The 12,084-nt window shown below is 46.2% G+C and overlaps 1 protein-coding gene across 34 annotated transcripts in view; it reads right to left on the reverse strand.

Annotated features, from left to right (window-relative positions):
- Positions 1-60: 60 nt before the first annotated feature.
- Foxp (forkhead box transcription factor P) overlaps positions 61-12,084 on the reverse strand; it is a 237,005-nt gene continuing 224,981 nt past the window's right edge. For 17 of the 34 annotated variants that reach the window (XM_076823313.1, XM_076823315.1, XM_076823292.1 and 14 more), the window contains 3 exons: positions 6,354-6,492; positions 6,106-6,218; positions 61-5,109 (listed from right to left, as the gene is read on the reverse strand). In XM_076823313.1, the coding sequence (XP_076679428.1) occupies positions 4,860-5,109; positions 6,106-6,218; positions 6,354-6,492 (502 nt within the window). In that variant the 3' untranslated portion in view covers positions 61-4,859. Of the gene's footprint in view, positions 5,110-6,103; positions 6,219-6,353; positions 6,493-9,437; positions 9,614-12,084 lie in introns of those variants that run through there. The other 17 variants (XM_076823293.1, XM_076823291.1, XM_076823287.1 and 14 more) reach the window with 9 other exon arrangements.

Here is a 12,084-nt window from a genome sequence, read left to right on the forward strand (position 1 = left end):
TCTAAAACTCTGACCATTCGATTTCTTACGAAAGATGGAATGATATAATGGATCTCCGAATTGTTTGCAGTTCTTTTATTAAATATGACAAACAAGGAATTCGGAAACAAACAGTTTAGACAGCCTTGAATCCTCAATGTTCACGAATTGCTGTTTTATTAAGTATATATATATGTATATATATATATATATATATATATAGATTCTTTTTTAAGACGATTCTATTAGATAGAGACTTAATTCTAGAGCTTAATTCGAGCTAGAAAATGCGATCTCCTTATGTTCTCTATTTACAGTATGATATAAGTCCTTCCGTGATCTAAACACATATGTATCGTAAACACATTAACTTACTGTGTATTATAAATCCTCGACGTTACCTAATCAGGATCGTGTTTAAGCATTATTACAAACGATCAGTCAGTCTTATACAAAGAAAGTACAGTGAAAATCATAAGCCCTCGGTACTTACAATTTACCGCTTAGTCGATAAACTGCCCGACAATCGATCATCCTCTCTCGCCCACCATTTTTTTCAACGGCGAAAAAAATAGGTCGATGGAAACAGTTCCAAGAGGCGGTTTTGCTTTTCTTTCAGTAACACATTTAATTTCTCGGTAAAATCGGTACATTTTTACAAGGCAACTTATCATACAATACTTAATAAAATAATCCAGACGCAACGAAGTCTTGGGAATTATCATTTCTCGGCCTGATCGAAGGAGGTCGGATCAACGAAGTCCGAGGACTTCCTCGCTTTCACGCGGCACAGGATAATACTGAATGATTCGTTGGCGAATCCGATCCAAGCAACGAGAGAACTTCTTCGAACTTGCATGCCGTTTTAAAAAATAGATTCTAGGCCGCGATCGACAATAGTCGGAGGGATTTAAACGGCTCGACGACGACGATGCGATCCGCGAGAATTTTTTACCGAACGTGTCACAAAGCGATACTTGTAAAAGAGGATTACACCATCTTGATTAACGAGTTGGTTACCTATAAAGAACAGTTCCGTCGTTGCTGGCTGTGATTAGAAAAATTAGTTTCGAACGATCGCACTGAAAGGCGAAATTTGGGAAAGAAACTTAAACGGAGTCGAAATAAAATCGAGTGGCCGTTTAAGGGACCTTAAAAACTTCACCCCGTTTTCTCCAGCTCTTTTCTCTTCCTTCAGACCTGCCAGGTCGCGCTCTTTGCCTCTCAAACACAGCGAGAAGTTGATATTACGTAAAATTGAAGTTACGTACGATTCGGAGCAGAGAAAGTGCCCTTAAAGAGCCACTTGGACTTTATTCCAACTACAGGACTGTTCACTCGACACTTCTAATTTGATATGCTCGCGATGGCTTGTCGTTCTACTCGACGAACGTTCTAATTCGTCCTTGGCGCGAAAGAAAGTAGAAGGGAACGGTACCGCGAAGTATTATCTGGCCGACAAACGCGAAGGGGCAAATCGATGAACCGGTAGATTTCTCTAAAATCCCGTCCTTCCTACGCTCGTACGAAAATTTAAACATTCTTTTTTTTTTACAGATACCTATTCGAAATATACAACAAACATAACAGGGAACGTTTAAACATGTACAATATAGAATTATTCGCAAGGTAACAGCGGCTACTATACAAAAGTTCGTGGAAACGAAAAACGTCGTTAACGCGATTCACCGCGGTGGATCGATCCATCGTTCGAGCCTTCGTTTAATCCTTGCTCGATGTCGATCGATGTACCGCGGGGGTATGTTTCGTTCTCGATTCGCGAAGGGACCAATCGTCGTTCGATTCGAAACGAGAGGAGCGGCCGTCGGTCGAGCTGCCCGCGAGAATCGACGGTCGTCGCCATACGTCCTCGGGATAAATTCGAGATTTCGACAAGTAGAAATTAAATGCAGCCGGGATTATACGCGCTCACTTATCGGGCACGCGTGCACTCGCGTGACGCGCGCGTGTATAGACTTTTTATATACCGCGCTATCGATCAGCTCATTCACCCGCGAGAATGACGCGCTTGTTCGCAAATCCCTAATGCCTCGACGAGTTTCAACTATTTACAGGAGAGTCTTTTTCTATGTTTTATATCAAGTCCTTAATCCATTATACACAATACATAGAGACTTAGATTAGCAATAGGTGGTGTTACGCGAAAGCGAGCCCGTACCGGCACCAGTGTTCGAAATTTTCCATCCCCATTCCCCTTAGCACTTCAGCCTTCCCAACTGCCCAATCCACGATGACGCACGTCACACACTCACGCACACGTTTCACTCGGTACCTTTCTCTCAATAATACTAATCGACGTGTAATTCACTAAGGGAGATGAATAGCGCCGGATGAAGTTGAAAATTAATTGGAGTATCGAAAGGTTCCGTGAGATGGGATTGCAAAGTTAAGCTATTATTGTTGAAGTGAAAAGGGGAGGCGAGACTTAGTACTAGATGAATTTTCCTACTGAAATTCAACAGGGAATTTACTTACAAGAGTTGCAATGCAGAGGAATTTAAGATACAAGTAGTGTTGGTCTAGGAAAGTGTGTTCCTTCGTCCCCAGGACCATTAGCCTAGTCAGTAGTATGACGCTGCATAGGTCAGACCACTGGTGACTCTACTGGAACGTCGGACGCGCGAAGGAAACGCACTTCACTTAGGAGGAAGTATCCGAAATCTCGTCCAGCCTGATTACCACGACACACGATCATCTGTCACTCGATGAACGTTAGAACACCATCCTCTCACGCACACGCAAAGGAAATGACCGCCACACCGACGGAAGAGCCCCACCCCGACGATTAATACACCCCCGTAACTAAGGAGCCCCCCGGACAAACTATCTACACGCGCTACCGTCTCCGAGAACTAACTAATTTACAAAAATATTACAAACAAACGTACCCCTCCGTGCTGCCTATCGAACGGAATATATCACACACTCGATCGAGCGAGGGTCTTCGGTCGTTGCAGCGACGAGCCAGGCAAAGATTCGTACCACTCACGGTCGAAGCGAATAAATTCACACCTCCGTCACCCGCACGGTTACGGTTCCCCCAGAATGTGTAATTCGCCTGGTGTACCGATAGGAGCCCGCTCCCTCGACTAAACTCGTGTGTTGCCAGGGGCACGAAGATCGACGAGTACGGCCCCCACGCGTGGACGCGACGGTTCTGTCGACAATTTCGAGATTCCGGAACCGAGCTCGATTACACGGGGCTGGGGATCGAAGGGGGTAGGAGGGTAGGGGGTTGGGTGTCCATGGGCCTGGGTTTCGGAGGGAGAACAGAGAACAGGGCCATCGACATCTAATTCCTTATAATTCCGATACGTATACGTATTAATATATGTATATGTATATGCATACATAGTAATTTAATTTATTTATAAGTGTGTTCGTGGCATCCGCCTCTTTCCCTCTTTCTGTCTGCCTCTCCACCGTCCTCGAGATCTCGTTTCTCACGCGGCGCATTCGAATTCCACCGCCCACCCCCGCTACCTTAAGCTACTCGAGTCCCAAACTCTCACCGAGAAGCACGCACGTTCTCTCACACACAAGACGCACCGACGGTTATGATCGTCGATCGATACGAAACTACTTACGGTTAATTCCCTCTAAGTTATCCAAGTACCAGCGACGGGAGCAGCGGGTAGGGTACGCGTCGGGATCGCGCCCGTGCTTCATACGCGGACGCTTTTTTCTTTTTTTAATTCTAAGTGTCTGATATAAGAGCTCCACCGGGGCTCGCTTCCTTTTACGCCGCGAGAGGCCTCCCGCGATCCTTAATTACCGCGATGCGCTAAAGACTAAAGTGTCAGTCGTTCCCGCGCGTACCCAGCGCCGCAGCCTCGCGATTGCACCCCTTAAGTTTAAGATTCATCCCAGCCTTTCTATACTCTCGTTACCCTTAGAACTGACACCGAGATTTATCGCGCGCCTCTGCGAGCCGATCCTCGACGAAATTTTGATAAAAACAATCGCTTCCCCAGCTCGTTTCTTTAGAAATAATTAGAACCTAGAATTTAGATTAGAATGGTCGACGTGTCCCTTCCCTTATACGCGAAAGAAATCGTGTACCGTTGGAGGAAACTTTAATCCGCGATATCCTGACGCTCATCGGTACACGTAGAAACCGTACCGCGGGTAAGAAACGATCTCGAAGACGGGACCCTACAGCGTGTTTCCACCCGTTCTTCTCCCTTTCGTCAACGGGCGCCTTCGAAGACGCTACGATCGCGGATGCAGCTCGTTTCCCCATCTTCATTTACTCGCTAATGCAATGTACACGAAAGAGAGTGTGTATGTGTGTGTGTGTGTCCGTGTTCGTGAAAGAGAGAGAGAGAGAGATACATATGTATATATTTATGTATATGTATATAGATATAACCGCGGTTCCGAAACGTAAAAACGGAAGGGGAACAGAAAATACATCGTTGTTCGCAATTGCTTGAGTAAGGATATGGATCGAAGGATCGCGCGCACGAGATTCGATACCTGCCGCGCGATCGATCACGCGCACGTTGCACAGTTCCGTGCCTCACCTTCGTCACCTCGTTCTTCTCTTTACCTTCTCGCTTTTAAAGCCGCCTCTAACGCGCAGCGGCTACGGATATGATGAGTAAGGGGGAGGGGGGTGTGGGTTGTCTTACGAAGGAGGAGTGGAGGGCTGGATGGTCCTAGGGGCCTGCGTCGTCTTCTTCTTCTTCCTCTTCTTCTTCTTTCTCTTCTTCCGCTGCTGTGTCTGCGCCGTTATCCAGCTCGTTCCCCTGGTCTTCGATCTCCGTGGACGAGGAACTGGGGCATCCTGCTCTTGCTTCGCGACCGAACATCAACGGGACAGCTCGACGAACCTACTCGTTGATCGAGGAGCGATACTACGCCTCGATCTGATCCTCGGGGGTCATTATGTCGGGCGCCATCGACAGATCCTCGGCCATGTCCTCGTCCTGGCCCGAGTCGTGCCCGTGACTTTCGGGATACTCCCTCTCGTCCACCTGATCGTCCTCGCCCTCCTGCTCCGCGGGCGCGTCGACCAGCTCCCGCTTTATTAATCTCGTCAGCTTGCCGCCTTCTGGGCTCTGGCCCTCCTGCTTTATGTGCACCGCTGGTTCATCCAACGGCGACCTGCCGATTTTAGAGGAGAAACTGATTATGTCTATCTATAGGCACTGCTGGGGGGAAAATACATCGAGGGGTTATTAACCTCTGTGATTTTTAAGCGGTTACGTACCCTTGGCAGGTCGGAAAGTATAGGTTAGTGGATATAAAAAGGAAAGATTCGTGGACCGATTTGAGTCCAATTTTGCACGAATATTCTTAGACCGGAATCTAGTACTTGTCGAGACGATTTTTCGACTAGTGTATTGTCTTGTTTTTTATTGCTAAAGGAAAATGAAAAGTTGGGTCGAAAATCGCATGCTTGACTTTGAGTAGCTGCCATCTTCCGAAAAATGAACTTTTTCAAATTCAGCATCGAGAAGTAGTAGATTATAGTAAAAATTTTATTCAAATCGGTCCAGTAATCTCCGAGCTATTTTTGGCACCGTAAATCCTGTAATTGTGAAGAGGCTTTGGAAGAAGAAGCTGCTGTGGCATCATTTCTTAAGATATCGAAGTTCTTTTTTAAGAGAATACAGCTTAATTTATACCCAACAAAGTGTATATCTTGTGTTTTGAACAAGGCGCTTCTTTATATGGAAAAAAAATCATAAAACTGACCCTATTTCCGACCTGTCAAGGGTATGTAACCCCTTAAGGGTGGAATCCTATTCAATGAGCTCAAAACATATCAGAATTTAGGAATTTATTTTAACAACCTAGCATTTCGATTCAGCTGAAATTTGGGTCATGTTTTTATGCATCCCTGAAGAAGTTGCAGTTATTTCATTTTTAATAATAAATATAAGTCCAAATTTCATATGACTCGAATTGCTGGTTTCTTACCAAAGAAATCACAAATTTTGCTATGTTCTTAGCCCAAAGAATAGGATTCCCCCCTTAAGAAGCGCGTTTGTTGGGAGAAATCTAGAGATTCTTTTGGAATCTACGTGCTGTCAAGGAGTCGCAAGTGTCTCTAAGTAGTACAGCATGAGTTGGACGCGTCAAGGAGGTCTGACTCACATTAAATCGTTATGGGCCATCACGTGCTCCTTGTCAGGACTCGTCGTCGTCGACGTGCACATCGTGTTGTTGAGAAATCCCATGTTAGAGTCCCCGAGCGCCGCCTGGAAATACTCAAATTGCATTAGACGGTTAGTCACACGGTACTAGTTCACTGGTTACCTGTCATTTGGACTACGAAAGACACGTTAGTCTCTTAACCGAGTAACGCGACGGGAGAAGCGTGTGCATCGATCCTAAACAGTTACCTGGAGATTGGCGTTCAACGCGTCACCGTACATGGTGGGGCTGTGCATCTGGGTTGGACTCTTCGACGGGACACCCCTAAATAGCGACAGAGAGAGTGCTATTAGTAATCGCCGTAATTCGGCTACAGATCTTGTATTCCTGAAACGAAACGCGTGTACATAAGCTTTCCCTTCCTTTACTTTCAGTTTTGTGTCGATTGTATACTTGGGGGCGGGGGTTTCGGGGTGATGGTTTGGGGGGTTGGAACAAATTTTCGAGAGTAAAACTTGGGGGGTGGGGTGGTCGGGGGGCGGGGGCGTGGGATCGGGCTGGGTGAAGATAGAGCTTCTGTGTGTACATCGTGTGCACGTGTGATCGAGTTTTAATATGTAGAGGTATATAGATAAAGAGAGAAAGAGAAAGTTAGAGAAGACGGAAAGAGAAAGATAGACAGACAAAGAGAATTATAAATATGAAAAAATGTATACACTTATATATGATATATTAAAAAAGAGATAAAAAAGAGTGGAGAAAAGAGTTCGAAAACTCTTACCCGTGTTTACCAGTTCCCGCTCGCTCGTCCAACGATCGTCTTGGTTGAGATTGAGCGAGGTTAGATGAAAAAATGTGTAGAAAAATCCAAAAAAAAGCGCTCTCGTTTCCGTAAACCGTACTCCTCCAAACGGGCACGACGCGACAGTATTGCTTCTCCTCTCGCTTCTGATTACGGGAAACGACGTCTGTACTTATAAACGGCTCTGCGGCTTACCTGCGCTCTTACCTCCACACGTATTCCCCGTCGAAATTCGTTTGCAAGTTTCTGGGAATTAGTGCCGACCGATAACGCCGTACCATTTTCAACAGACACCGCGGTCCGATGAGAAAAGTACCTCCGCCCTCTCTTGCAAACAAAGACAGATTGTTCTGACGCGTCTGAGATACACGCGAGTCGACAGGCATTGTTGGAGGAAGAATATGGCGTCTGATTTTTGCAAGAGAGGCCTGCTTGCATGCGAAGAAATATGTAAGGAAAAAATGTATGATGCCTGGAGCCGTTTATCAAGTGACTCAGAGCGCTGAGAGCAAAAGAGGTATAGAGAGAAAGAGAGAGAGAGATAGAGAGAGAGATAGACAGCAGTAGAGAGATAGAGAGACAGTGTATAAAAAGATAGACGGAGAGAAAAATGTTAAAAAACGTTTAAAAAGACGATTGAAAAAGTAGAGAAAAATTACCGGGGGTTGCAGAAGTTAGTACGTAAAACCGTGAAGGTACCTGAAGTTAGAAGAGAGGTGATGGTCGCGGTCGATGGATGAAGAATCCCGCGTCATCCGAGAGATATCATTTGCGATTGTGACACGCTTAATTTACACAATTTACACATGCGCGAGTAGCCCTCTGACACGCATTATCGCCAGTCACACCGAACACCATTCTCACGTTGAAAAAGCGTACTAAAGGCGAACGGAAGATAAAAGGGAACCAAAAAGGGGAGACGAAGATGAGCGCCGTTCTAAAAAGAAAAAGGAGGAGAAAAAAAAAAAAGAAAGTGGATACACATTAACGCAACGCCCTTATTTCACGGGACACTAACGGATAGATAGAGAGAGACAGAGAGAGAGACAGAGAGAGAGAGAGAGACAGTGAAAAAAAATATAGAAACTGCGAAAGCTTCAACTTCCCTTTTTGCGAACTATCGCCGACTCGTTTGCTCTTTCTATCGCTACGCTATGCAGCCTGTTGCTCAACAGCGAAAACGGGGAACAAAAAAATAGGGGGGGAAAAAAAGAACGGAGAAACCCAAAACGATACAGCCCCCTTCGTTCGTGTGGTCAGGGACGAACGAATGCGCGAGGGCGACAAAAAAGGAACCAGCTGGTAGCGAAACACAGAGAGAAAAAATCGGAAAACAAGGGTTGAAACGAAACGTTTTGTTCACGCAAACACTTCCACATTCTCCCCAAAAGACACTGCAAACGCCACTACGTAAGCACCATACAGTTATAAGCACAGTGTTTTCAGTGGTAGGATAAGTCTTACGGGTGGTTTTCCTTTTTCGTATTTTTTTTTTTTTTTAAGTTCATTTTTTTAAGGGACGAATATTGGGATCCTTGATTATCCATGCGAGCAACCACTAAACACATCAGAGATCCTGCAGCACGGACCAATCGTCCTGTGGCTGGGCTCCTGCAGGATCGTTCGGGATTCAAGCTCTCTCGGGTGTGCTATAGCCTCCGGCTACGGTTCTAGTGACGTTTACTGGGGATGTTCTATGGGGGCTGTTTTGGAAGTCACGAGCAGAGGTGCGCAAGACAATGACAGCAAGCTTTAACCATCGAAAAAGACCGTAGACGTCAAATACCTATATTCCTACATTGCAATTAAAGTCCTACGTTCCCAACTTCCCTCTGCCTTCGTTTTTTTTTTCAATCCTTCTACGGTAACGAAAAATGTCACTGTGTATACAGTCTCGGAGAAGTCATGTTCTCGAGGAGACTCGACATCCATTTTCTATTGAACATTGCGCACCCCTGGTGACGAGAGCAAGGGAGATTGGTGTCCACTACTTGTCCGGTTCTGAGGGAGACGGATTCTAAAGGCGTTCGAGGCAGGCATTATGCGGAATTCGTTTCCTGGGGATTGGATAAACTGCGTAGGCCACTTCCTGCTGCCCTGGTAGTCATTTCCCAACGAGTTGCATCGAAGCTTCTGTACCGACGCGCTCCCCGAAGCGTCCAAACGAAATGTCAAGTAGTACAGCCCCGTCACAGATCAGACCGCGCGCGAAAAGGGATACATTCGCGGAGCAACGACGCATTTACTCCAGCCTGTGCTCGCTTCAAACTGATCCAGATACGTGAAAGCGACAAGGAGCCGCTCTATCGCTCGCGGCTGCCGCGAGGCGTTGAAAAAGATCCGAGATATCCCGAACGTTCGAACGACAAAGGCAGCAGGTCGGGCGGAGGGGGCGTTTAGTGGTTCGTTTCGTAGGCAACGACCAAGCGAGAACGTCCTGGTCGCCGCGTTTTCTAAAAGATACCGCGCGTTAAGGTTCGGAACGTCGCGCCAGCCAGCCAGCAGAATTCTAAAAAGTGGTAGTGCTTACTGTGCGGAGAGGTGGGGTGGAGTGGGTGATGGGGTTGGGTCATATTTCCTGGGGCGGCCGCGGGACAGATGCCGCCGCTTTACGAACTCGGCGTCGTCCACCATCCAGAATGACCCGAAGTCGTCCTCATAGCGCACAAAACACTTGTGCAATGATAGATTGGTGCGGATCGCGTTCTGTATACACAGACAAGACCACCAAGAAATAGAGAAAAAGAGAGTAAAAAAGATAAAAGGTTTTTGTAGCCGCTTGTCGTTGAACTTTTTCGTTTCTGTCTTAAATGTTTCGCAGTCTAAAAAAACAAAGAGAGAGAGAGAGAGAGAGAGAGAAAGAGAGAGTGAGAGAGAGATAGAGAGAGAGAGAGAAACAACGATGCACCTCCGGGCGGGGCCGCTCCTCAGCGCGCCCAATCTCTCAGACACGCCTGGCGAGCGTTAAACTCGTTCAAGCAACAACGATCGTCGCCGGTGGCAATCGTAGCGCTACGATTGTCCCACATGCAGGTGAATTGTATTAATCGTCGTTCGCTCGGATAACCGTGGCGAGACACGCTCTGTAAACGCCACCCTAGCCTCTCGTCGTCCTCTCCTACCCCAATGAGGAATTCGACGTCGAGCGGGCCCCTCGAGGTCGAATCCCCGGCGTTCCAGAGAGGCAATGGCAAAGACAGCACAGACTCGCAAAATAGTTGGGGGTAATATAGACAGACAGACAGAGAGACAGAGATAGATATAGAGAGAGAGTAAAAAAAAAAAAGACGTAAAGTAAAAAATACGTAAGTAAAGGCGGCTGCTTTCCTCTCACTACCTGACAAAGTGCAACTCTGCGGTTCTCGCCCTTGCACCGGCGTACCATCCCGCATCCGGCCTCCGGGGTCTATTCGAGAGCTAGACTCGGGCCAGACGTATCATGGCCCCGCCGATTCTCGATACTCGGTTAGTCGCTGCAAAGCCCACATGCTTGTTAAAAAGCACACGCACACCTATGGTCTCTCTTTTTTCTTTTTTTTGTTTTTTCCCCCACCCGGTCTCGTTTCTCTACGGTTCCCCCGTCCGCGCGAAGCGAATATCCTGCTCCCTTGTCGCAATCATTCCAAGTCCTCCTCTCCCCGTCGTGTATCAATAATCTTCGGACACGCACACACGCGCAATCACGCAACAGACTGACGGCTACCATCGCACACGGGGCGGGCAGGTGAGAGAACTTCACACGCACGCGGGGGTCAAACACAATACGAAGCTGGGCTCTCCCCGAGTGCAATCGTCGGGCGCGCGCTGCCGCCGTGTCACGCTCGATCCGAAACTACGATGCTGTATCCGGGGATACGGAGGGGGGTGGTGGTAGCAGCGTGATGATCTACCGCGGTAGCAGAAGGTCAGGTGCGGAGATCTTTGCGCGGAGAGTCGAAGGAAGTTGCTGCGGTAGGGAATTAATGGTCTACTTGTCGCGCGTGGTATAGATGCAAGATGCAAAATTTGGGACAGTCGGATCGGAAAGTGGAGGAAGAAGCGTAGTACTGTCAAGCACCGGAGGGAAACCGATACCTCGCGTTTTTTTTTTTTTTTTTTTTTGATCACCTGCAAGCTTTAATAAAACAGTGTGTTTGAGTAGGAAAAGCAGAGGGAGAGCGATCCACGTTTGATCCAGAGAAGGGGATCGATTGTTGCCAATTGCACTCGGGGAGCTGAATGTTAGCAGACAAACCTACACAGACAAACGACGCAAGCGTTTGACAAACACAGATCGTTACGGCGAAAGTACGAGAAAAAAAAGGAATGATTTATGTACACACACGCGCACAAATCTATGGGGCGTATGAATGCGCACGTATAAGGTACACAAAAAAAAAGGGATACAGATACGTATAATGTAATAAAAAAAAAAAGAAAAAAAAGAATAGAAATATGCTAGAGCAGGACACTGATGTGGTGGGTGTATCTCGAGAGAGAACACATCGCACAGGGGGATGATAAATAATATGCATAGAGTAGCCGTGCGTGTATGTGCGTATACATACATACGAGGCTTGCACACGCACGCTTTTACGCGCGCACACGCGTTAAACCTTACGAGTATACATACATATACATATAAATAGCTATGTAAAAGTACGTGAATATATAGAAGAAGCTATAATATATATAAATAGATATACGTATAAAAAAAAAAATATAGAAATACAAAAACACTATTAGATATAAAAATGTATCTATATACAATAAGTATCGATGTATATAAATATACGTATAATATAATATATATAAAAATGTAAAAATATGTAAAGAGACGTATGTTGAAATATATATACATATATATATAAAAGATTGTAAAAAATTGGCAGTATAAATATGAGATGAGGTGGGACCAGGGGGTTGGGGGTGGTTGGTTAGCGGTACGAGTATGTAATAAGAGTAAAAGCGATAAAAGTGAGTACTGTATAATACATATATATATAAGTCTCTATAAATATGTAAAAAAAAGGCATAGATAGAGAGAGAAGAAATATATAGAAATATTAAAAAAAAGGACCTCAGTGGCGATGAATGTGGGAGAGGGACGTGGATGGAGTAGGGATGCGACCGAGGCCGATAATTCTTTGATAGGGGGCGGGCTGGTGGTTGGAGGGTGAACGGCATCCGATGGGTCA

Source organism: Andrena cerasifolii, chromosome 11 (genome assembly GCF_050908995.1).
Source record: "Andrena cerasifolii isolate SP2316 chromosome 11, iyAndCera1_principal, whole genome shotgun sequence".
NCBI lineage: Eukaryota > Metazoa > Arthropoda > Insecta > Hymenoptera > Andrenidae > Andrena > Andrena cerasifolii.